Source organism: Gordionus sp. m RMFG-2023, chromosome 2 (assembly GCF_954871325.1).
Source record: "Gordionus sp. m RMFG-2023 chromosome 2, tfGorSpeb1-WG-v2, whole genome shotgun sequence".
NCBI lineage: Eukaryota > Metazoa > Nematomorpha > Gordioida > Chordodea > Parachordodidae > Gordionus > Gordionus sp. m RMFG-2023.
In genome coordinates, this window is record NC_088776.1 from 30,608,744 (window position 1) to 30,635,546 (window position 26,803).

Here is a 26,803-nt window from a genome sequence, read left to right on the forward strand (position 1 = left end):
ATAACGTAACGATAGCTATTTTTGTAGTGATGACGGTATTCGCTTTTTCGAGGTTAGCGCACATGGAGGGAATAGATTTCATTTTAAACGGGTAATTTAGATTGTTTTAAGACATTTCGGAGAAATCACTAATGACTCTAGGAGAGCCATCTAATTTTGAGAAAACGTATAGCGGGAAATAGATCTGATTATCGACTGCAGGTTTGATGACTCCAGCTGCCAAGATTTACTGGAATATCGGGGCGTAACTTGTTAAGTTGGCGCGGGCGAGAGAGATGGAAGTACCTTCCTTTTGGATGCGAAGATAATCAAGCATCAGCCTGAAACGCCATTTGGCGATTTTCACGAATAAAGACATTAAGGGCCCCACAGCGAGTTTGGTCTCGGCGATGTTCAGCGTGGGACTATTGGTGAAGTTAACGTCTTCTGGGAATCGATGGTTATCAACGTTAACAACACCATTGAGGATATTGTTGATAGGTGAAAGAACCGTTGACCCCACTTGGGGCGCATAAAAATCATTCGATGATAGATGTTGCTTCCCAGACGAGGGATGTCTGAGGAGGCCAGTGAGACTGTTAAAGGGTTATCAATACTCCACTTCTGGATTGCAGAATCTTCTGATAACTATGACACTATATATCATAATGAATAGGGAATATGACCGGCGGCATCTAGCGGTGGTGAAGGCGTTTGATTGTTGGTTGATTCTTATCCTCCAGGACCTTTATCGCTTTCTGAAGAGAAGAGCTGGCTCCTCAATTCTCTTAGTTATTTGTTAAGCTTTTTGAGACAGTCAGGGAATTGAGCTGCTCTCCTCGTCAGGGTCGATGGTCCGTTGTCCGGGTTTAGCTGTCTTCAGTTTCAAAGGGAGGTAGCCCTAAAAAAGGCTTTTGGGTATTATGCCCTAAGGAGAGCCTTTGGATATTGGGTAAAAATATGGTCTAGGTAAAGGAAGAAAAAGGGGAGGAGGAAATATTAAAAAGTGGGAGAAAAGATGTTATTGTAATCGTGATCTTGCTATTTTCTATTCTTACCACTGGAGGCGGGCACCTCCCTCTGAGTTTTAGATGCCTGTATGTGGGCCTACCGCTGGTGATACTCACTTTCTCTCGAAAGAACCGATCCGAATTATTTTGATTTCGGCATTCATGTATCGCTCCTGGTAGGAGAGGTCATTGGCTCTGACCTTCTGCCAATTCGAATGTATGGCGTGAGGATTTGAAGCCTTTCCATTATTGCATCACAGATTTACATATCTGCGTCTACGTTCATAAGCTTAACAAGCCTCTTTATATGCTTGACTTTGTGGCAATCTCTTTCGCTAGCCGTTTTCCATGGTAGCATAAGCTTTTGCACCTTTTACTGCGACGTAGGGGCTTGAACTACTATTGTAGCGGGTGCTTGCGAAATTTGGAAGAGTGCATGACGCATAGTAAATTTTATTTTCGCATTCATGGATGCTGACGTCGCTCTCGGATTCTATAATTATATCTGCGGGTTCTATTAATGTGGACCGGGCACGGAGATCGAGCGAGGTAAGGGAGATCTGAGCCTGTTAGATGCAGACAGTGCAGCCATGCGGGTAGTTCATGTGGCGATGGCAGTAGGTCAGTTTTGATTTGATTGGGGGGTTCCATGAGATGCTTCGAATGCCCGAAGATTGGGTCTAGTGTTGTTAAACGGCTCATTTGAGCCGATTTTTTAAAACTGCTAACTCAATGTAGCAAGAATAATATTACCTAAGCCTCGAGATTTCGATGATATATGTCTAGACCTTTGTTTCTTCTATGAACAAATTGGCTTGCATAATGTTTTTCTGGATGAAATATTGAGTTAGCCATTTTTAAAAATCGGCTAAAAAGGAGCCGTTTAACAACACTAATTGGGTCTCACTATTCATATTTTCCTCCTTTTCCATTTTATTACAATTTAGAACTTCTCCCACTCCAGAGTTGTCAAGTGTAAGGAGATTGGTAAGTGGGTCTTATTTAGGTAGTGCTTTCTTTGAACATTTGACCATTAAAAGAAAAGGAATGGCGAATAATGTATAGGAATAGTAAAATATTAAATCAGAAAGGAAAACAACAATTATATATTTATTATTAACCGGAGGGGGGGGGGGTTCTGAACCTCTATTTACCAAATCTCAAGGATTACCTAATAGTACTTTATATAAAATCTTAATAGGGCCTGATCCAATTCGGGCTTTTCAGCACTTGTCAAGAGGACTAGTTAACAGGAGTTTGAGGGACGAACCATGCTTTTAAAGATTTAGAATCCCCTAAAGAACTACGAATGCCAATGATATAACCGATTAGAAATATAATGCTCTACAAATCACAATTCATGACTCTTATTTTTTAATAATTTTTGTAACAGGTGGGCCCCCTTCCCCCACGAGAACTACGCGTCTGGCTATATATCATTATTCATAATGTCAAGCACTCTCATATTTGAAAAAATCTTATTACCCGTATTAGGTCTTACTTGTCTTATGACAATATATATAGTCAATCATTATTCGAAAATTTGTCAAACATACACATGAATTATATGAATAAAATTCAAGAATATAAGAAAGAAGCGTTTTCTTTGTCCTTGGATAAAAAATATGAATATATAGCTCGTTACATACGATGTCAGAATGTATCTAATATTTTAAATAAATTCAAAAAAATAATATTAAGGCATATTCAGCTTGTAAATGTAAATTTTGGAATAGAGCTTCAGTGCTGATTAAACAGGAATACAATGAAAATCAAAGTAACCTACTCTTAACAAATACAATTTGCAAATGTGGACATTATCTTAGTTTATTACAATATATTTTTGCTAACTATTTAAGATAATCATGTATCAAGTATAAAATCATCTGAGATTGACAAATATTTAAACATAGCCATTGACATAACAATAATCAAAAAATTTCTACAGGAAGAAAGATATGATGACACTAAATTAATATATGAATTAATTCTTAAAGTTTTTACTTTAACTGTTATTAATAATTAATTCTTTATAGTTTTTGCGAATTTCCCTTTTAAAAAATTGTGGTTCCCCAAGCCTGTCTAAATTATTAGGTTTTCCTCCTTATGAGAAGCCTAGTATTGGACAAGTGATTAAATATTTATAAATCCTAAGCTTTATTTACAAAAGGTTATAGCTAACTTTATTTTATCAAAATATGGACATTTAAGTGGAAGTGAATGGCAGAATATGTATGACACTGCTAAAATGTTTGTGAAAGTCTTAAAACATTGGCAATTAGAAAACCCAATTAACCATTATTTAAGATGTCCAAATGATGATAATAATATATATAAGCAGAATTATACTAGGTTTTTATTTTTTATTTTATGTCTAAATGTTAAATAATAGGTGGGTATGTTTATGCTCCTTACCTATATTTTGCTCTAGTCTTCCTGGATATGAATTAACAGTAATATTTGGCAAAACATTGTTTAGATCAATTTATCCTCAAGTAAAGAGAGTTATGCTTGATATGTACAGGCATGAAAAAGAAAAACTATTGAATTTGTCAGAGATAAATCATAATGAAAAAAATTTATCTACATATTTAAATATTATCCAAAATACAAGTATTGAAAATCCAGTATTATCACATTTCATTCATTTCCCTAGGTTTGATAAGAATTTTTTTTTCTATAGCTTAAGCAATTATTTTTCTTAAATATTAAGATTTCTTTCTAATCTTGAAGCTGAAGTATTTGATGATTCTTCACCAATTTGGGCATCTGATTTTGTTCATAAAGCATCCAATACACCGCATTTGCTTAATATTTCTGATAATTTTATGGATAATGGTATTATTAATTATACAATAATTTAAATATTTATACCTGGGTTGTGTCATGCCAGCCAATATTAAATATTGTACCAAGGCAAATATTTGTGCAATTAAAAAAAAATTGAATTGGGCAATATTTTCATAAAAAAATGAAAATTATCTTTGTTTTGGGTTGTTTATTGATTGCATATTTAGTTATATAGTATTTTTTTATATATAATTTCTAAAGTAATAATAATAAATTAGGGCTATGACAATATTAAACATAAGATGGGGGCCAATATATACTGTTTTAAAAAATATTAGATTGGGCTGATAACTTTAAAAAAACTAATCTGATATGATCATTTTATTGTTTTTTTTGTTGTTTTATGAATGTACATTATTTTATTATTTCAAAAGATTTTTTTATTTATTTTTATGAAAAAGAACATAATTAAAATGCATAATTTGAGTTTTTGCATAGGAAATATGTATTCTTTTTATTACATTTGGTTTAAAGATGGATGGTAAAAAAGTAAATATGAATAATGGATTGGTTTTGAATAGGGCTGTGCTGATTAACATATTTTTCACTGATCCGATATTTATATTGATTTTTTTACCACCAGCCTTTGAATCAAACGTAATTAAAAAAATCCTTATTTTCTATGCAAAAAATCGAATTATGCATTTAACTTCAATAATATTATTTTTACAAATAAGACTATAATATAAAAATAAATGTAATATAATAGATAAAAATATATATATTTAATAATGTATCCATTTTATTTCGAATAATATTTATTGGTATGAATTATAAAATGGTAATATTTAATATATAAAATTATAATATATTAGTTTTTAAAATAAATATGAGAACCTCTAGATTTTCTGGTATCAGGCTATGATTTAGACTATCTATATCCCCTGCTGTACTGAAGATGACTTAGAAGAGGTCTGAATTGGGTGGGGATTCTTTTAAATATTCATTGATTTCTTTCAGTATGGCAGGTCATCTACATTACTATTGATTTCAGTTATTTTATTGTGATTTTCAATTTAATAAAATTTTTTTTTATATTATAGTTTTCCTTTTATTACCACTATCAAATAAAATTATATTAAAATTAACATATCAAATATAAAATAAAATAAAACATTATTTTATAAAAGGTGATAAGATAAGAGCCCTTACATCAGAACCAAAAGAATACTATTTTTTAAAACAAAATCTACAAATAATTATTTTAAAATATAATTATTTATGTTTTTTTGGGAACTTGTAGTCCCACCTCCATTTTTATTTAAATAAATAAAATTTAGGGGGTATTGTACATTTCCATTGTTTTAAAAAAAAATATAAAATTTTTTAGAAATTTTTTAAAAAAGATTTAGAATCTTTCAATTTTTTTAAAAATAAATAAAAAATTTGAAATATTATAATAATGTAAAATATAAATATATATATAACATAAAAAACAAAAAAAGTAAAAAGATTGGATCGGTCTTTTACAGGTATTGACCCAATCTGATTTGAAAATGTTAAATATGAATATCAGATTGGATCAGTGAAAAATATGTGGATCAACACAGCCCTATAATAAATATATATATTTAAAAGAAAAATATTTTAAATGAGATGAGATAATGTTTGGGTAATAAAAAAAACAAAACACACTTAATCATTTGTAATAATGCACCAAATATTGTTTTTCATGTGAAAAATCATGTGTGATAATACCCAAGATCAGTGTTGTTAAACGCTACTTTTAAAAGTAGCGCGCTATCGCTACCGCTATCGTTTTCAAATGAGTAGCGCGCTATTAGCTACTTTTTACGCTACTTTGATTTTTTTTGAAATATTTTTTTTTACGTAACTTTATTTCCACAAATAAAATATTGATATAAAAACATGACTATTTGTTACATATATATATATATAATTTATTTATTTTTGCACTTTAATAATAATAACATTTCGGTACTGTCATCCCCAAGTCTAGAGCGACGATCAGAAAGTATAAGCTTTGCCATACTAAATAATCGTTCAGCACTAGCACTTGAGGGCAACACAATATTAAATTTAATAAATAAACTTTTTATATGAAAAAAATCATCAAAAATATTTAAATTAGTATTTTTAGATTTAAAAAAGCATCTAGAGGTTCAATAATATTATTATTATTTATTTCAAAAAAATCGTCTATGGAAGGCTGCGGTTTAGATCTTTCTATAGTATCGTGGTTAGGCATGCCATTTTTTAACGTTACCATCAGCCTATCAAGTTGCCCTTTAGATTCAGTCAAATTAATGTACTGCCAATTTAACTTGAAACTAGGATGAACGATAGCATCTATCACATTATCATCATCATACAGATCTGGAAATCTTATCCACCAAGGATAATGGTTGAACTGTATCTATTATAAAGTTCATAATGACTTTGTCAGCCAATTTTTGGTATACACCAGGGGTTGATGACTCCAAATTAGTTAATAAATTTGATTTGGAAGTGGGTTTATCTTCTTCCATTACCCCAAAACTTTTGAGATATTTTTCAATCTCTTTATAATTTGAAGTGTGCACAGGCTAAAATTATAAAAACTTAGAATAAAAATTATGTAGGAGATAAGTACATAAAAATGATTGAAATAACTATTTTAAAATGTTTTAAATAATTTAGATAAAATTTATGAATATATAAAAAAAATGATTGAAATAACTATTTTAAAATGTTTTAAATAATTTAGATAAAATTTATGAATATATAAAAAAATGATTGTTTTTTTATTTTAATTTATTTTAAAAATTAAAGATTAGCCTACACATTGATATTAAATTTGTTTAATATATTACCTTTAAATGTTTTTTCAAATTAAAGCTGCTCGTATGATTTGAAGAGATAATTTTGCGGCACACCTTGCACCGAAACCTATATCCAGTATTAATTTTTTCTTCAAGGTTAAAGTATTTCTTGAATTTTGTGAAAGGATCATCTATATTTTGCTCATTTTCCAAAGAAATTTCAATATCTTCAACAACCTCACACATAACAAGATTTATAATGCTTAATATAAAATGTAAAATGAAATATAAAATAAGATAAAAGCAAGGACATACCAATAACGGAATTTCAAAAATATATAATTTAATGAATGCGTGAAATATAAATTAAATACAGACTGCTATTTAACAACTGTTTATATCTAATATATAACAATTAATTATATTTTTAAATATAAATTTCAAAATTAAATTAAATAAAAGGATTATAATTTTAGATTTTATAAAAAATATATTTTAATAATTTTTAGATGTATTTATTATGTAAAATTGAAAGTAGCGAGCTACCGCTATCGCTATTTTTTAAAAAAAGTAGCGCGCTATAGCTACCGCTACTGAAAGCGCGCTATTTTAACAACACCACCCAAGATATCCCTTTGGCCATAAGTCAAAGTGTTTCTTGTTTTGCACATAATTTACAGTTGTTTATTTTTTACATTGAAAATATTGATTTTTGAGATTTATTCTAACAGATGATAAATAAATGTTGATCCAAATATTAGATTGGTTATCAAATCAGTTTTATATGAATATTAAAAAAATATTGCAGTAAAAAATTTGTTAATTGGCACACAGCCTTAGTTTATACTCTTATTCCTGATTGTATAAAACAGAGCTGTGCTGATATTAAATATTGGATTGAATTTACCATTTAAAAAAAAATTGAATTGAGTCAATATTTTCAAAATATGATTTGATTATTGTTTTTAGTAGGGTTGTGAGCCCAACAAAATTTTTGCCCAGGTTAAGGTTCAGTTTAGGGATAAAAAAATAGGTGGGTTTGGTTCAGGGATATATTTATGAAGCCAGGTTTGGTTCTGGGTTCATTTCTGGTTTAGGAATTTTTGAATTGATATAAATTATAATTAAATAACTAGACAAATTTGGTAAAAAATAAATTTTTATTTTATTTATAGACAAAATATAGTTAAAAATACAAAGCATAGTGATATATCAATTTTAAAATATTTATTTAGACATATTAGCATAATATCTTCTAAGAGTTGTTAGATCTTTAAACACTAACCTATAAATATATTTATGTGAAAATATGATAAATTAACTTTGGTTTCAGAAACAGCAAATAAGAATTAAGGTTGAATATATAAATCAGGGTGCTCCAGCTAGCAGACTCCTAAAAATGCTAAATATTTCCCTTCTTATCTAATCTTTTAAAATAGCTAAATTCGGTAATTGTAGTTTCAATACTTATCTCTGCAATCGTTGGCCCTCTTTTAAGTATTTTCTCCTGCTTTAAGTTGTATCAATTTCTCTAGATCATCTTCCTGTAATAACTTCATTGGAACTAATATCATCAGATAAAATCGGTGTTTGTTATCCTTTTAATCTGGCTTCATGAATTAATTTTTCACACAAATCTTATCATCAGTAAGATAAATGGCAATTCCATAAAATAACAATTTTAATATAAATCCAAAATAATAATTTAACTTGTATCTTGGGTCCAGGTAGGGCAGCTAAGAGAATTTCATTCTTCATTATCCTTTTTTTCTGTTCAAAAGACAAGAATATAGCAACTGAGATGGTTTATATTTTTTTAGTTCAATGCAGCATTTTAACCAATCTGCATAAAAATCTGTGAATATTAACTGTTCAGATTGGAATCCTTTGGTTGCGATTTTTAGTGGTTTCAAAATTTCAACAATCGTTATTATCTCTTTTCAATCTTCAATCAATAAATAATCAGACTGCTTTGAAAGGAAATCTTTGATATTGGATTTGAGTAAAATCAGCCTTTCTAACATATCATGGGTTGAATGCCATTGATGGCGATCTAACACAGGCTTAGGGTGTTTCATATTTTTAATAACTTTTGATAAGTGGGATGTCTTAATTTTAAATTTAAGCTCCTAGCTTTTGCATGAGTATCCACAATGGGTGATAATTTTATTGCATCTTGAAGTACGAGCTGAAGTGTATGAGCTGCACAACATACACTATAAATCAGATAAGATAAAATAGTTGATAAGAGTGTTCCACTTATCATCAATATCATATTTATATACATTGACATCCATATTTTCATCATCTGCTGATTCACTCATTATATCATAATCAATTTCAAGTGCAAAAGCTTTATAGCTTTGTAAAATTTGCACCTTTGTCAGAAATAATTGTGTATATTAGTTCAATATTAATTTTAAATTTTTGTAAAGTTTTTAGTATATTCTCTTTTATATTATCCTATACTTCTTTCTTTCAGCTCTACAATTCCAAGAGTTCTCATATAATAGACTTGATATAAATTGAATATTTACACCAAGAATTGACCTGTCTAGTTTTTGAACTGCAATCAACTTTTAAACTTATTAGTTTTCCTTCTACTTCTTTTGATATTTTGTCTGTAATGGATTGGGCTAGTTCTATTAATAATTCGGGATAAAATTTCTTTGTTAATAACTAAATTTAGCTGAGATAAAATGGATTTATGATCCTTTAAAATCTCGAATCCTCAAAAATTGAAAGAGACCAACCATTTACAGTAACCATAGAACTCATCAAATCATCATATGTTAAATTTATAGATTTTTTTGGGAAAACGGTTTCTATATTAATTTTGTGGTTTTTTGCAAATAACGTTTTATATGTTTTTTCATTCAAATAATTTAGATATTCATTGTTGTGATTATTTTCCAGATGTCTTTCTAAATTTGACAAATGATTACCAGATATTTTTAATTTGCAAAATAAGCATACTGATTTATTTTCTATGTATCAGTAAAATGCTGATCTTAAATCTATATAATAAAATGGTGGATTGCGGAACATTTATTAAAATTTCAAATAAAAGAGTTAAAGAGTATAAATTTTTTAAATAGCATTGATTTCATAGAAAAAAACAGATATATGAATTTAATTTCATATATAATATGCACTTCATTAATATATGGTAAAAATTAATCTGAACAAAAAATAAATGATTAGTATATATAAATTTTAATAAGTTTATAAAAACTACCTTACATCTTTGTTTTAAAATTTTTAAGTTAGATTTTGAGAATTCTTTAAATTAACAATATCCATTATAATTATTTTTTTTGACTTGTTGACTTTCATTTTCCTCTAATTAATAAAATTAATAATCTTTGAGAATAAGTTAAAAATTAAAAATAAATAGCTTAAATGTATTTGTTAAAAATTTATTAACATCCAATAGTAATCTTTGAGAATAAATTTTAAAAATGACGTAAATGAATTAAGTTGTTTAAAATTTATTAACACTTCACTTAATTGGAAATTCGAAAATATTATAAAATCTCAATCAAATTATTTTATATTTGCAATTATATAAATATCTTAATATATGATTTTAAACAATACACTGAACCTGGTTGAACCCCGGTTCAGAAAAATTCTTGGGTTCGGTTTAGGGTTTTGAAAATTTTATAAGCAAGGTTCAGTTTAGATTCGGGTTCAGATTTTTCCCAAAAACATTAGTTTTCTTCTCCGGGGTTGTGTACGGTTCGAATCCTTGGTTTTTAGTTATTTATTTATTATTTTATGTATTTAATTTCATAATGATAAATCAAAATGGAATTTTTAATATTTGAAACTGGAATTATTTTAGAAAAAAGATTGAAAAATATAATATTATTTCATTTGCAACAAGAAAAGGATTTAAAAGTATTTAATGATTCACATTCAACCATAAGTATTACTCATATTATAAAAGTTTTATAACTTTTGTGGAATAAAAAAACCAAATACCCTTAAATATTTGTAACATGTACCAAATATCACTTTGACTATAAGAAACGGAAAATTTAAAAGTGTTTCCTGTTTTGATCTTAGTTTATTTAAGATTTTTAGATAAAATTAGAATATTGATTCTTTTTATGATATTCATTCAAAGATAGGTAATAAATAAAAATCAATCTAAATATTGGATCGGCTCGGATTGGTTTTATATGAATATTGGATCGGTAAGTGAAAAATTTGTGGATTGGCACAACCCTTTTTAAAGTTTTTCAAAAAATATTTATTAATCCAATTTCATAAATTAAAATAAATCATATATTAAAGATGTTTATGGTCTATATCATCCATTCCCATTAACCAAACACATCCTTAAATCCATAAATCTCAATGATACATTTGAGTTAAAAAGGTATGTTAAGATTTTTCCTTTTCCTGGATTCGGAAGTTTTCGACTTCATTCAGATGGGCAAAGTCTATATGTAACTCATTCAACATCTATTCCATATAAAATGTCTTCAAGAATAGAAGAGGCAAAAGATGCGCAACGATTAAAACGTTCTTCTACCGAGTCTATCATATTATATGGCCCAAAGCGTGATAATCATAATAGGCCTGATGATATATTTCAATTGCGGAATTCAAAAAGAAAGGTGAATTTTTCAATGCTAAATAAACCAGGGACCTAAGGCATATTTTTACATTCTGTTCCAGGTCCCCTATTATAAAATTATATTTTTTTAATATAAATTTCAATTAGAATTGAAAATATTATTAAAAATTAGATATCTACAAAACTTATTTGAGTTTTTAAAAAAGTTAAATTTTTGAAAATATTATGGTGAAAATTTTCAAAACTTGATTTTCTGAAACAAGAATTTAAATTTAATATATCGATATTTACATTATACATCGACCCAAACTGGAAGGTGGAGATTTAATATTTTGTGTTCTGGCTTGGCTTGGGGAAAAAGTCATGAATGAAGAAAAATAAGAAAAATGTTGGATTAAAAAATTTTAAAGGGAATGTTAGTGCCTCATTGGGATATAAATCAGGGACAAGGTTGTTTGATAATAAGGAAAGGAAATGGGAGAATGGAAGAATCATACAGAATAGGGAATCAAAATTAAATCAGGTCAATTTGGATAATAGGGTTCTTGTGGTGAGGCATAACGATCACCTCAAGATTAGGAAATAAAAGAAAAATGTTTAGAAGGTTTAGGTGTTACGGATAGTTGTATTAAAAGATATATAATCGGATTATATTCCGGCTGTTATAACATTGGCTTATAAAGGGAAGGGATGAGTATTTTTTCTATTTTTCGGGTTTCAATTTAAGACAAATTTTTTGGGGTTCAATTTTGACAAGTTATACCAATATAAGTGATCTGATTGAGAGAGGCTCATGCCAGAGAGAACGAAAAGTTTTTTTGTTATGTTTTTGTTTTAATTATTAACATTGTGTTAAGTGAAAAAGGAATTGTAGGTATTGGTAGAAATTTTTTTTCCCATCGGCAATGTCTGCCAGATGTTTGTGTTGGTTTTAGAAGTGGGCGCGGGCCTAATTTTTCATTCACGGCCCGCCCGCTCAGGTGGCAATAAATAAAATTTACGCCCATTCACGCTTACCACTAAAAAATTTCCGACCCGACCCGCTCGCTCACGACAAGCAATATTATTCACGCACGTCACGCCCGAAAATTCACGGTGTTTTTAAATTTTTGAAAACTATTACTATAATTTTACACTTTTTTGAATTCATTCTATTTATTTCTCTAATTTCATGATCCATATTAATAACAAAAAATAAATATAATCTATAAATCGAAATTTATTTAGAAAAAGAAGAATGTCCATCTTTTTTTATTTCAATTGTGTACGCCCTTCCTCTAATAAGAGATTGGCTACAGAAAATAACCTATCACTAGAAGCCGAACTTGCAGCTGACAAAATTTTACTCGATAATTTTCTCAAAAAAGGAAATAAATATTCCTGCTTCCAAAACTTCAAATATTGTTTTGTTATTTATCTTATATGAATTTTTTAAGTTTATCCTCACAGCCTTCTTCGATGATGTTGATGCTTCATCAGAATCATCTAGAAATTCTCTAATGAGTGTAGGATGAATTAGAAAAGTGATAGTTGGTATTGACCATTTAGAATATACGGTTTTTTATGAGTTTAGGATTCTAATTTTACATCATTTAGCATTTTTAAGATTGTTTTATATATATCATTTTCTTCTTTAAATTCGGATGTAGAATTAAGCCTACCTTATGTAGTGGCTGCATAATAATCTTTTAAAGGAAATCTTGTTCTGTATTTTAAGGTTTTGATTATTATTGTATCACGTTCATAAAGTTAACAAAATTTTACTAATTTTTGTTTCCATAGACAAACTTCATTTATTTTGGGACGATAATCTGCTCTCAGATTATCCGAGCATTCTTTAAATATTGATAAAAATTTATCTAACTCGCGTATGATGCTGATATCAATTATGGCTAATCTATTTAATTCTTGCTTGCTAAACAAGTACGCCTGTATTTCAGAATATGATTTTAAGAAACTCTGCATCATCAAATATTCATTCCATCTCGTTATTCTCGCTGTTACATCTTGTTTAAGGGTGTGGTTTAGTTTGCTATTAGCTGTAGATTGTTTGAAATATAGTACTATTTTTTTTACACCATTTATATTTAAGGCTATTTCAATTAAATAATTGTCAAAAAACATAATGCATAATATTATTTGATGCTAGCGTTTCGTCATCTTTGAGTGCACTTATAAGATTTGCTCCGTTATCACTCACAAGTCACAACTATACATTTTTTTAAGTAATTTTCTACTTCTGTACATTCTCCTAAAATTGAATTGACTGCACTTTTAATTTTGACGTTTTTTTTATCCATTGCCCTTGTGGCCAAAATTAATATTTTTAATTTAAAATCCTTAATGATAATATGTCCTATAATGGTTAAAAAACTTAGATTTTTATAGTCATCCGTCCAAATATCAGTGATTATGGACAAGTAATTATTATAGGTCATGCTTTTATTCTTAAAATTTATTTCATAATATATTTTTGGACCTATAGTATTCATGAGTTTTTCGGTTCACAACTTTTTATCCATATGTAACACCAGCATTTATCTCTTGGCCTAGCTTGTAAAATCCTTCACTTTCTGTTGCATTTAAAGATTGAAGATCTTTACAAATAAAATATAACTGACTTTTCTGTAAATTGTTTAAGCAAAATTTAGCATAAATTCTCGCGATAAAAAACACCTAAACATAAAAAAGAAAATAGAACTAACGAAATGATACCGGATGTTGTTTATAAAATGCGGAAGATTTTTAGTTTTCATAAATTATTCTTTTTTTAAAGAGAAACTAAATTAAATAGGAAAATATATAATATAATTATAAAATTGCAAATTTATATTTATAAATAAACAATTTTAAAATAAAAATTTCCGTGATTCATGGGAAATTTATGTTCACGCCCGATCACGCCCGGGGAAAATTTTGGGAAGGCCCGTCACGCCTCGGAATTAAAATTATATTCACACTCACGCCGTGACCCACCGTGACACGATGGGTCACGCGTAATTTCACCGCCCGCGCCCACCTTTAGTTGGTTTATATTTCTGTAAGTTTTGAAAGGCAGTAGAAAAATATTTTTTTTTCTCGCTTGTAATTTACATTTTTGTCCCCGTTTTATTTTCTCATTATACGACAACTGCAGTAATGAAAAGAAAGAGAAATGATGTTGAGATTTTTTTATCTGATTTTATGTTGTGGTCATACGTAAAAGTACATATTTGTTGGAAAGAAAGTACATTATCAATTTGGTGAATGATTTTTTTTTCGCTTCATAACATATTAAAAAGAGAATGTTCTTTGGATCGTGATAATAACTTTCGTTTATGGAATAAAAGAGGAGAGTTACTAGTAATAACATTTGGTAAAAAGAGAGGTTTTTGTTTTTATTAATAATGAAGATCATTGATCGATAAGAATGATTTTTCGATAAATATTTCTTTTTCTCCAGCCCTTCTGTTGTATTTTTTTCTCTTATTTATTTTTATATATATGATGGTTATTTGTGGCGCAAAGAAAAAGTAAAAGATTAAAGTTGCTTTTAATTTTGTAATGAACTTTAGGGATGAATAATAACTTAACTGGTGATACACATGACTGGTTAGTTGTTTTTATGGATAAATTTTTTTTCCCTTTTATTGGCATAATTTGTTTATTTATATATTTTTTTAATTCCCCAAAATTGTAATAATATAATTTTGTTGAAAAAAAGGCCAAAAAATAAATTTTCTTTTTGTACAAAATTTACTATATCTTCATAATCACATTTGGTCAATTATAATTCCAAAAATGTCAACATGAAATTGCTATAATTTTGAAAACAACGTATTCCGATACGTATGATGCGTCTTTTCAAGCTATTTATCAAGCCAACAATGAGGGAAAATCATCGTTTACCCAATCGTTTCGGAACAATTCCGATACGTATGATGCATCTTTTCAGTTATTTATCAAGTCAACGAAGAAGGAAAATCATCGTATACCCGACCGTTTCAGAACAATCCTTATGGATTTCAATATTCATCACCAAATAAAGGTGTTAAGGAAACCATTCTCAGTTTGACGATTAAAAAAATATTGTAAACCGTCATTATTCAAATACGTATGTAATATTATATAACTTTTATTTCCTGGGGTGAAAGCCTCTGGCCCCTAAAGGGGTGGCATGTCATCGCTGTCTTATTTTATATCGATAATTATATATATTTATAGAATGTCAATCAATTTTTTATGAACATTTTTCTTGTTTTCTTTTATAAAAATATCATTTTTTTATTTTTGGGAAATTATGATAAAAATTTTTAATTATTTTATTTTTGTGAAATTAGAAATTTTTTTTTAAAAATATTATCGAAAATCCCTCATTATTAAGAATTAGTTTTTTTTTTATCTAGGTTCATTTTTATATTGAAGTTAAGTACTTTTTTTTTATTTTGAAATTTAATCGTAAATTTTATCAATAATATTAATTTTGTAGTCTTCTTAATTCTGTAAGTTTTTATAAGCTGTGCTTCTTGTTAGTTTTATAATTTGTAAATTTTTGTTAGATATATATTCTTAATATCAAATAAACAATATATTGACTTATATCATAATTTTGAGAAGTTATAGCCTCTTGTGGCTCTGAGACCGGTAAGGTATTATTTTTTAAATTTATAGGGTTCGAATAGTTTAGATGGTGATTTTTCTAATGTTGTCTGAGTATTGTCTATAAAAATTATGGGTAAATAATCGATTTCTTTAAATATATCAGAATTATAAGGATATATGTTCTTTACTTCAAATATATTTGGTTTAAAAATTTTTTTTTTAAAAAAAATTTTCAAGCCCGGTTTGACCCGGGTATTTTTTTCTGCAGGTCTCTGATAAAATGATCAAAAATCTTTTTCCTTGGGAAAAGGAACTTAGGCGGGATCACATTCTTTACGGTATTAATAGGGAGAACTATGGGTACTATGGTTCCTCTTTCAGCAGATGTCATAGCAGCAACTTGATTTTGATTTTTCTGAGCTATTATTTTACTCGGGATTTCTACAATTGTTAATCCACTTTCATCCATATTGTATATTACTGATAGTGGCAGCTTACATTTATCAAGAATATCTTTTTAGAGGCTAAAAAATTAATCCACACCAGATTTATTAAATATATAAAACCTCGCCCACTATTTTAAGTTCACCCCAATTGGGTGGTTTTCTTATTATATTTTACTACTACTTGATAGACCAATTCTTTAACCTAAATAAAATGCACAATAATATATAAATTAAATGATTTATAACAAGAGTTTAAATGGTGAAAAATAGGATTAACACAATGAGATCATTGTGTTAATGTTCTCATTTAAAATAATATCACTATTCACAATACTAAATTGAAAATAAAATATTCATTTCATACTTAAAATTTATTAACTTGTTTATAGATTCTCATTTTGATAATGTTCTCATCATTTAAAATAATGTAATTTAAAATATTCATATCATACTTAAAAATTATTAACTTGAATATGATATTATTTTAAATGGTGAGAAATTTAAGGATAAGAATAAATAATAAGCCTATAAAGGACTGGAATATAATTATACCTTAATCATTGCATATGAAATATTAAAATAAAATCTAGTAATTAGCTGATCTTATTTACCTTTTTTTGGCAAGTCCATAAATTTTTTTAGAGAATTTTAATATGTAATTTTTTTTCCCGGTCATGGGTTACTTTATTTGAATATTTTTTTTCCTCCACTTTAATAAAAACACATTTATGATTTGAATATCCCATTGTAATTGAATTATTTTCAATTTTCTTTTTTTTGATAAATACCTAGCTATATTTGATTTTAGAATGCTTAGAATATATATACCAATATAAATAATCTTACCTGTAAGTAATGATAACTTTCTGACCGAGTTGTTATATAAAATTTATTTTCATAATCTTCTGTACAGAAGATTTTTCTATCCTTATATATTGTAATTCCGCATCACTAGTAAATGATAAAATGAGGCGTGTCCCAACTATACTATGGCCAACTTGACCGAGCCCACTAACTTTATAAATCTCATCCAAAATTAAATTAATTCATGTTTGATTCTTAAAGTTTGTCAGATTGAAAAATAGGGTTTGGACTTTCCTAAAATCTATTTGTTAAGATTATTAAAACTCCATTTATAAATATAAACGATAAGATTTGCAAATATTTTTTATTACAAACACATTTAAAAATTAAAATAGGAAATATTTTTCAAATATTTTTTAGACAATCATGTATGACTTACTTATCTATGTTAGGCTCAAATTTCCAGTCTTATAAAATAATAGCTCAAATTATAATTATAGTGACCTAACGTTCCTCTGTTCTCAATGTACCCCGGTCTCCCCATTTTTTAAAAATGCAATATATATTATGACATCTTATTTTAATTAAAGTTTTTGACTTAATTTGAACAAAAAATTATACTTTACTATATAGGGTATGATTAATAAAGTGAATTAGATTTATTTAACTTTAGCTATGGTCAACTAAATTTCATGTCCTCTCGGAGGCTAACTATTATTACGCTGTATATTTTTAATGCAATAAAATTTTGGATAAACGGATAATAACAGTATACTAGAAAATATTTCACAAAATCGATTTGGTGTTTAATCTAAAACTAATATATTTATTTCATTATAATAAGCTTGCCCCAATATCCTTATCATTTTGAGTAATCATTTTTTCCAGAATCACAATTTTCACTTTCTTTGCAAGATTACTTTTTTCAACTATAGTATTATTGTGATCAACTTAGAGTTACATCCTAGCTATTAATATTGCCAATTAATTAAGTTGCCTACCTTTGCAGCGTTTATTCTGCTCTTAAAAACAAAGTTTTTAAAACAAATTAAAAATGCCCCAACTATGGGCTGATGTTAACAAAAGATAAAGGCTTTGTACTACGCTAAAAAGTTTATTGTATCTATGTTACTTTCTGCAGCATCATTCAAAGCTAAATTTAAAGAATGGTTTCAACAATAAGGAACTCATGATATTTATTTCGTTGAATACCATTGTTTTTCTAACCTTGATATCTGCAATAGTCCTGGGATATTTTTCTCATGAATTTACGAATTACCCGAACCTTTAGAGTTATCAATTGAAATGAATTTCACGAATTCTCTAACCTTAACATCGACAACCTTCCTGTCCCCCGCCTTCACAAACCTCAACATTAATGATAATTTTCCCAGAATATCAGGAATATAATTCAAAATAAATATTAAATAACGTTTTCATGGTTCAATATTTTGTTTTTTTTTAAATAGCGTGGAAGTTCTGCTTAAAAAATTAATTTATTGCTAAACAATTATACATATGGAAAAAATTTATACATTTATTGTTTTCTAATAATTAATGGGAGTCATGGCTAAGCAAGGATTTGTATATTCCATTACATGAGAAAAATATCCTTCACAATTTTCAACCAATACCTAATAGATTTAAAAGGGGAAAAAAATATTATGCAATAATTTCATCAAAATGTTAAATTAAAATATGTTGTTTTCAAGTTCCAACTAATTATGCACATGCGATTTAAATCTTTTAATTACAGTAATAATATAATTTGTTGTAACGCATATAATGTAAAAAAACATTCTTATATAGTTAAATAACTTTCCATAACTGTTGTAAAAAACATTTTGATATAATTTTTTTTAAAAATCTTTTAATAATGAAAGTTTTTAAACTTTAGTGAAGACTAACGTCAAAGTTATGAATCGAATATAGTTTTTTTAATGTTTTGGACACAAGTTAAGTGGGAAAATGAGAATTTTAAAAAATTCTATAAAAAAAATTTTCTAAGCTGCATTCGAAGTGGAGACGGATCCGTTTTTACATCCCTTCCGTCAAAGTGGAGACGGATCCGTTTTTTACATCTCTTCCGTCAAAAGTCAATCTCATTAAAAATGATATATATATATTGATCTTCATTTTTAAAAAATTATAAGTAACGTTATAACTATAAAATTTGCCGGATTAAAAAGTCAAAATGTTTTGACTTCAAAATTTGCCGGACGTTAAGACGGAAGGTATCGGAACGGAAGCATTTTGAACATATATATCATTTTTAATGAGATTGGTTTTTGATGGAACGAATGTAAAAAACGGATCCGTTTCCACTTTCAATGCAGCCTAAATTTTATCAATAACTTTTTTTAAAAAAATACATTATAAATTTTTTTAAATTTATAATATTATTTCCAATATTTTAATTTTACTTTTAATTTATCTAAAGATTGGAAATTAGGATATGAAGTCAGAATAATTTCTTAATAAACATGAAGGAAAATTCGAATTAAATTTTTTTATATCATTTCGAGACACCAAAATAAAAAACCCCATTTATTATTTATTTATTATATGTAAATAAAATATACAATACAAATCAATTATAAATTCAATCATTTAAAGGAATGCATCGAATTCCATCTTCAATATGTTTTTTGGTGTGAGAATAAAAATTTGAAAAATTGTATATGTAAAATAACTGCTCAAAATACTCGTAACAACAGCAATAACTTCTATTCAGTAATTGGTTTAGGAGAATTCAATCGGTATTAATTTATAATAACTTCAAAAAAATTTTCGACTGGATTTAATTGTGGCGTATAGGTTGGTAAAAATATGATATTTGGATAATTTTCACTAATTATCCTCGCTCGATGAATAGGATCATTATCCATTATAAGCAATGAATTAGATGGTTAAATTGTATAAAATTCATCTAGATATATTTTGAATTTTATGGCAGTGAAAGCCCCATTTATAATTGTGATTTTTTTCAATCTACTTATTCCTATTGTGCCTAGGACTGATATATTTTTTCCTTTGGAGGGAGGTAACTTAACAAATAGCCTTTTTTCCAAGGGTGCCCATCCATTATACGAAATAATTTGGATACTAAACCCTGCCTCTTCCAGGAAAAATACATTTTCAAAAGAAATATTTTTCATCTTGTCACAATACTTTACATCTGGAGCGTTTCCTCTATCGGGTTCTTTTCCAACCCTTTTCCGGTCCAACCCATTAATTTAATACATTTATATATACTCTCAAACTTAGTGTGGCGTTAAATGTTCTATAATTTAATTGTATAGCCATTATTATTACTAAACAATTCAGCTATATGCGATTGAAGTTCTGTAGTGTCTCTCTTCTTCCGACCTTGTTTTTTTATTATATAATCAGATAAAGGGTCGTCATAATATTCAGGGAAAGTTTCCCGCTTTAAACGATAAACTGAATTAATGGGTAAATTTAGATAAGGGTAATTGTCTTTGCATTGGGCTGATCATCAATTGGTTTGCTCGGCAATATTTTAGCATTCCATTTTTTCATCGCTCCAATTACCATTTTTTCCCTCAATAGAATAGAATCAACATTTGGTTGCTCTTGAATATTCGAATATTGGCATCGATTTGTAATGTCAGTTAGACATCTAAGGGAATTTGATGGGATAGGTGAATAACTAATTTAAGTTAAATTACCAGAAGTTTTTAAAAATAATAATGTTTTTCTCAAAATTTTCTTTCAAGTTTTTAAAAGTTTTTTAAAAGAATATGTTTTTCTCAACAAGTTTTTACAATAATTAAGGAAAGTTATTTAACTATATAGTGTTTTTAAAATGCCACTGATGGTTATTTTAGAAAAAAAAATAGTTAATAATTTTTAATCACCTTCATTAAAAAAATTTGATTCTATATTATTTTCAAATCTTACAAGGCAAAATTATCCTCATACATAAAAAATAAGAATGTTTGAATATTCTTTTATATAAAAAAATCACTATATTCTTTTTATTCGATAAGTTTATAAATATTCTTTTTTTATGAAATGATGATTATTTTAAGCTAATAAATTTATTTAAAAAATTTTAAAATAATTTTATATTAATTCCATTGACTTTTTAAATTTAATGTAAAATTTTTAAAAAAAAATAAATGTTCGTTTTGTGAATGAGGGGATATTGACATTTTTTTATATGAATGATAACAAAATATAAAGAGTTTCTGTTCTAAAGCAACGGCAAACCCTGTAAATATTTTACACATGTTAATTTAAATAACAATTATGAACCAATTTAGAGTTTTTTTTATTTTAAATATTGTTTTTATTTTTTTAATTAATTTAAAATCAGAATTTTCTCAATATGGAGGCCATACCATTTAAAATATTATAATAAATGCAACGCAAAAAAAACGCTCAAAAGAATAGGGCATTCAATTTTACTTCATTTTAAATATTTTTACCCTTTAGATATCATTTGAAAAGCTTAATATCGACGCTAAGATTTCCAAAGCAATATCTCCAGATCTCTCCTTAGATAGAATTCGCAATATTATGTCTCAAATGGAAAATAAAGAGTTTTCAATGAATCTCTCAACTGATTGCAATGAATCTTTTCATATTGGTAATTAGTTTTATATAAATATCCTTTTATTTTAATAATCTGACGATCTATAAATGTATTGCATGTTCGGGTGGGACCAATACCAATATATTATTGGTTTATAATACCAATATATTTAAATATTGGTATTGTTTTTACAACCAATACCAATTACCTAAATATATTGGTTTTGATATATTGTTTAAATACAATAATAACCAATACTAATACCAATATTAAAAATAGATAAATACATATATTTATTTTGTTTTATCGTGGATAATTATATCGTGATATTTTTTTACTTTCTCATAAACTTATTTTATTTCTTCCAAATACTACTGTGATATCAATATTGGTTTTATTTATAATTATGGTATTTTTATTATGGAAGTAAATTTTCTACATGATTGAATGAAGAACAAATAGAGTTATTAATAGATAATGCTCTTGATACTAATAATAATAGCGATAATGAACAAGGAGAATTATCAATATCTAATAAATGACGAAATACAGCAAAAATCTGGGAATTTTATACTAGTTGTGATAATAAAAAAAGACTATTTGTAATAAATGTAAAAAAATATCTCTTACCAATTTTGGAACTTTAGGATTATGGACACATCTTAAATCCATCCACCCATCATTATATGAACAAATAAATATTGGCAGTAAAAAAATTTACACAATAAAATTTTTTAATATTATAAATAATAAAACTAATTTAATTCATTTAATTTTAGACTTTCTATTCAAAATAAATTAGCTTTTTCAAAGGTTGAGGATGTCACTTTTAAAAATTTAATATATATGGGCATAACAATTCATTATATTGATAATGATTTTAAATTAAATAATTATTTATTAGATTTTATTCCTTTTAAATCAGCACATAATTCTATTAATATTTATAATATTTTTAATTCTATATTAAAAGTAAAATTTGAAATTTTTTTTTTTTGTATTACATTAGACAATACAAGTAATAATTTAGCATTTCTAAAAATTTTAAAACAAAAAGATAATTTTGGTGCAAATGATTTTGCCATATCATACATTTAGCTGTCATGGCTGCATTGGAACCCTTAAATACAACTTAAAAAAATAAGAAAATTTTTAAACTTTCTATATCTAAATTTAATAAACTCGAAAAATATTTCTTGAAAAAAATCTAAACTTAAAATTTCTTTACCTAATTTTGGATATACCAACACGTTGGAATTCAACATACCAAATGCTTGAAAGGGCAATATTGCTTAAATCCTATTTGACAACATATACCATCATTACAAAATAGAAGAAAATTATATTAGTGCCTTAGCTTGGAATAATATAGAAATATACCGAGAATTTCTGTAACCATTTAATATTGATACAGAGATGGCCTCATGTGCTAATACTCCATCAATTTCAACAATCATTCCTTTATATTCCAGTATTTTTGAGCATGTGGAAAATAATAATAATCCTAATGCTATTTTAAAGACAGCTTCTTTATCTGCCTTAACAAAACTTAATAAATACTATAATTTTAATTAACACCTATTTATTATTTCAACAATGATTGACCCAAGGTTTAAACTATCAAGTCACTTATTAAAGCATAATAGTATAGAAACTCTTATTGGATGCGTAATCAATGAATATAATATTTATAAAATAAATAATTACAATTCAGCCGAACATACAAATGAAACACAAAATAACAAAAAATTGTCCTTTTATGACAAAATATATCAGGTTAAACCTAGTCATAACATTAATAACTTAGAAATAAGCAAATATGGGGATGAAGCAACAATTTCTAATGATACAAATCCATTAGACTGGTGGAAATTAAATTAAAATAGATATCCAATATTATCGAAAATTGCTAGAGATTATTTTGCAATTCCAGTTTCCTCTCTGAAAGGGCTTTTTCAGAAGGATAGTATGTTATAACAGACCAATGTTGTTCAGTAGATGAGCATTATAACCAAGCTTGCCCGTGCCTAAAAAGTTGGATTCGCATGGGATTCTTCTTAAATACATAAAAAAAATTTCTCTTATATATATCAATCTTTTGTACTATATTTTATATAAATAGAGTTATGTTACATTGTACTTATTTTGCTATGTTTTTGTGCTAAATAAAACGTTTCAAAATCAATACGTTTATTATTTGATTGGTTTGGTTAGACAATTTAAGAAATGTTCACGAAATATGCTATTGAAAGCATTTTTAAAATCTACTTTGATAATAGCCAAGGAGGATTTTGTATAAATGGTATGTGAAACTATTTTGCCTTCTCCCTTAGCACCAAATCCTAATTAATACGTTTGCTTGATAAGTTAAGACACTGGGTTTTTGATCGTAATTATTTTTGCTAATAATCTTTTAAATAGATTGCAATGGGGTGGATACCACCACAGTGTTTGTGGGATAATCAGGTTTGCCCCCATAATTGATTCGAATTTATGATGGCAGTTATTTTTTTAAAAGTGTATTTAGGAAGGTTTAAAAAGCATTTAAATGATTCTTTGAGATAAATGCAGATTTAATACGAAGATAGGGGGCAAAAACCATTGCGTCTGAATGTGAAAAATTTGTTAAAAGAATTGATAAATATCATAAATCACAAATCATATTTTTTTATTCCATATTTTCCATAATATATTTGGCCTTTTCTCTAAAAATTTATAGAAATCTTGGAAGAATGAATATGGATAATCTATTTCTCTCATTTGACTATTCTGATTCATCCATCGTCAAATAAAGGTAAATTTTATTATTGGCCTAATGGGTAAGATGTACGCTTGGAAACACGAGTATGAACAAGGACGCAGGTTCAATCCTGGTAAGAACCATAAAAACTTTCAAGTTTTTCTTCGATGACTGATGTGTAAAGACATATGGTATGATAAATTTCGGAGCTTAGAAATGACACCCCGGTCACCGACAGGCCTGGACAGCCGGGTGCTAAGGATACCTGTCCAATAAACAAAATGAAGAAAACAAATGGAAATATGAATATGAAAGATAGGGCGTTCCCTCCAAGCGACGCGCAGGGTGTAGACCTCCATCCTGTGAAAAGTAAAGTAAAGGTCAAAGCAAAGAAAACAAGATTAGCAAGTTTGAATATTGGGACGCTTAAAGGTAAGATGAGAGAATTGGCATCAATGTTGAACAAGAGAAAAGTTGATATAGGGTGCATACAAGAGACGAAATGGAAAGGACTTTGATGATTGGAGATGGGTATAAATTGTACTATAATGGACTTGTAAGCAATAGGAACGGTGTCGGCATCATCCTCAGTCAAGATCTAACCTCCTCAGTTGTAGAAGTCAACAGGATCTCTGATAGACTAATGAAGATAAAACTCTGCATTGGTCAATCAATACTACACATCCTTTCATTATAACTCCTCAAACGGGTTGCAAGGAAGAAGAGAAAGATGATTTTAGAGCTATCCTCGATGAAGCTGTAATGGAAATCCCTAAGGATGACCTAGTCATAATTGGTGGTGACTTAAATGCGCATGTGGGGAAAGCAAGAGATAGCTACAAAAGGCATCATGGTGGTTTTGGATATGGAGAAAGAAATGATGAAGGAGAGCATATACTGAAATTTGCGCAAGCCTTCGACCTTGCCTTAACCAACACCTACTATAGGAAAAAGGATAGTCATTTAATAACATACGAAAGTGGTACAAGGAAAACTCAGATAGATTACATACTAATATCTCGCAGAAGATTAAAAGATGTAATAGACTGCAAAGTCATCCCAGGAGAAGATATCGCCGTACAACACAAGCTACTAGTCATGGATTTACACATCTCAAATATATCCACTCAAAACAAGATAAAACTGGAACCATGCATCAAATGGGGCAAATTAAAAACAATGACAGATTCCTTTGCAATCAATGCAAACATTGAAACAATAGATTCCTCACAAGTCAGTGAAAAAATGTGGACAGACCTTTCATCCAAATTAATAGACACTGCCAAATCACACTAGGCTTGACAAGAGGAGGCAACAAATCATACAAAAAACTATGGTGGTGGAATGAAGAGGTACAAACCACTATACAGGAGAAAAAAACCCTTTATAAAATATGGTACAAATCCAAAAACGCAGATGACAAGACAAGATACAAAAAATCCAAGAGATTAGCTACAAGGGCGGTGGCTAGAGCCAAATCTCTGGCATACGAAGATCTACATACCAAAGAAGGGCAAAATAAAATATACAGATTAGCCAAACAGCGAGAAAAGAACTCTAGGGATATAAACGGAGCTCCGAAAGTAATCAAAAATAAAGATGGGAAATTGATAATAAAGGAAAAAGAAATAATGAGTAGATGGAGAGAATATTTTCAGGAGCTTCTCAACTTTAATCCGCACATACTGCATCTAGACGAACACTCCCCTTGTCAAAACCTTGTACAACCTATAACACAACAAGAAATAATCACATGCCTCAAGCATATGAAAAACAAAGCTAGGGGTCCAGACGATATTCCAATAGAAAGCCTTAAAGCACTAGGAGATGATGGAATACATTTCCTCATAAATCTATACAATAAGATACTTAAATGAAGAGGTTCCCCAAAAATGGAGGCAGAGCTATCTAGTTCCTATCTTCAAAAATAAAGGGGATCCACATAATTGTCAAAATTACAGGGGCATAAAACTAAAGTCACACTGTCTAAAACTATACGAAAAAATAATAGAAAAAAGATTAAGAGATATAATCGAAATAGGAGAGACTTAGTTTGGCTTTATGCCTGGAAGATCAACAACCGATGCTATCCACGCAATTAGGCAAATGAGTGAAAAATACAGGGAAAAGAACAAAAAGCTACACATGGTCTTTCTCGATCTAGAAAAGGCCTTCGATAGAATCCCAAGAAAACTTATCTGGTGGGCGCTACGCAATAAAAAGGTTCCCGAAAAATATATAAGAATAATACAGGATATGTATATGGGCCATACAACAATGGTCCGTAGCACAACAGGTATTTCAGCAGGCTTCACAATAGCCGAAGGAGTTCATCAAGGGTCGGCTCTCAGCCCTTCTCTTCATTACAGTAATAGATGTATTCGCACAGTCTATACCTCACAAACAGTCCCGTGGAATATGATATTTGCAGATGATATTGTGATACTTGCCGAATCTAAGGATGAAATAAAAGAAAGACTAG

At 28.1% G+C, this 26,803-nt stretch overlaps 1 protein-coding gene across 6 annotated transcripts in view; it reads left to right on the top strand.

Annotated features, from left to right (window-relative positions):
• The first annotated feature begins 2,550 nt into the window (after positions 1 to 2,550).
• Positions 2,551 to 26,803, top strand: part of LOC135923830 (histone acetyltransferase KAT2B-like) — a 32,667-nt gene continuing 8,414 nt past the window's right edge. For 3 of the 6 annotated variants that reach the window (XM_065458790.1, XM_065458791.1, XM_065458795.1), the window contains exons 1-9: positions 2,551 to 2,649; positions 2,691 to 2,814; positions 2,849 to 2,985; positions 3,026 to 3,118; positions 3,160 to 3,341; positions 3,382 to 3,645; positions 3,703 to 3,827; positions 10,904 to 11,229; positions 21,482 to 21,635. In XM_065458790.1, coding sequence (XP_065314862.1) covers positions 2,557 to 2,649; positions 2,691 to 2,814; positions 2,849 to 2,985; positions 3,026 to 3,118; positions 3,160 to 3,341; positions 3,382 to 3,645; positions 3,703 to 3,827; positions 10,904 to 11,229; positions 21,482 to 21,635 — 1,498 coding nt within the window. In that variant the 5' untranslated portion in view covers positions 2,551 to 2,556. Of the gene's footprint in view, positions 2,650 to 2,690; positions 2,815 to 2,848; positions 2,986 to 3,025; positions 3,119 to 3,159; positions 3,342 to 3,381; positions 3,646 to 3,702; positions 3,828 to 10,903; positions 11,230 to 21,481; positions 21,636 to 26,803 lie in introns of those variants that run through there. The other 3 variants (XM_065458792.1, XM_065458793.1, XM_065458794.1) reach the window with 3 other exon arrangements.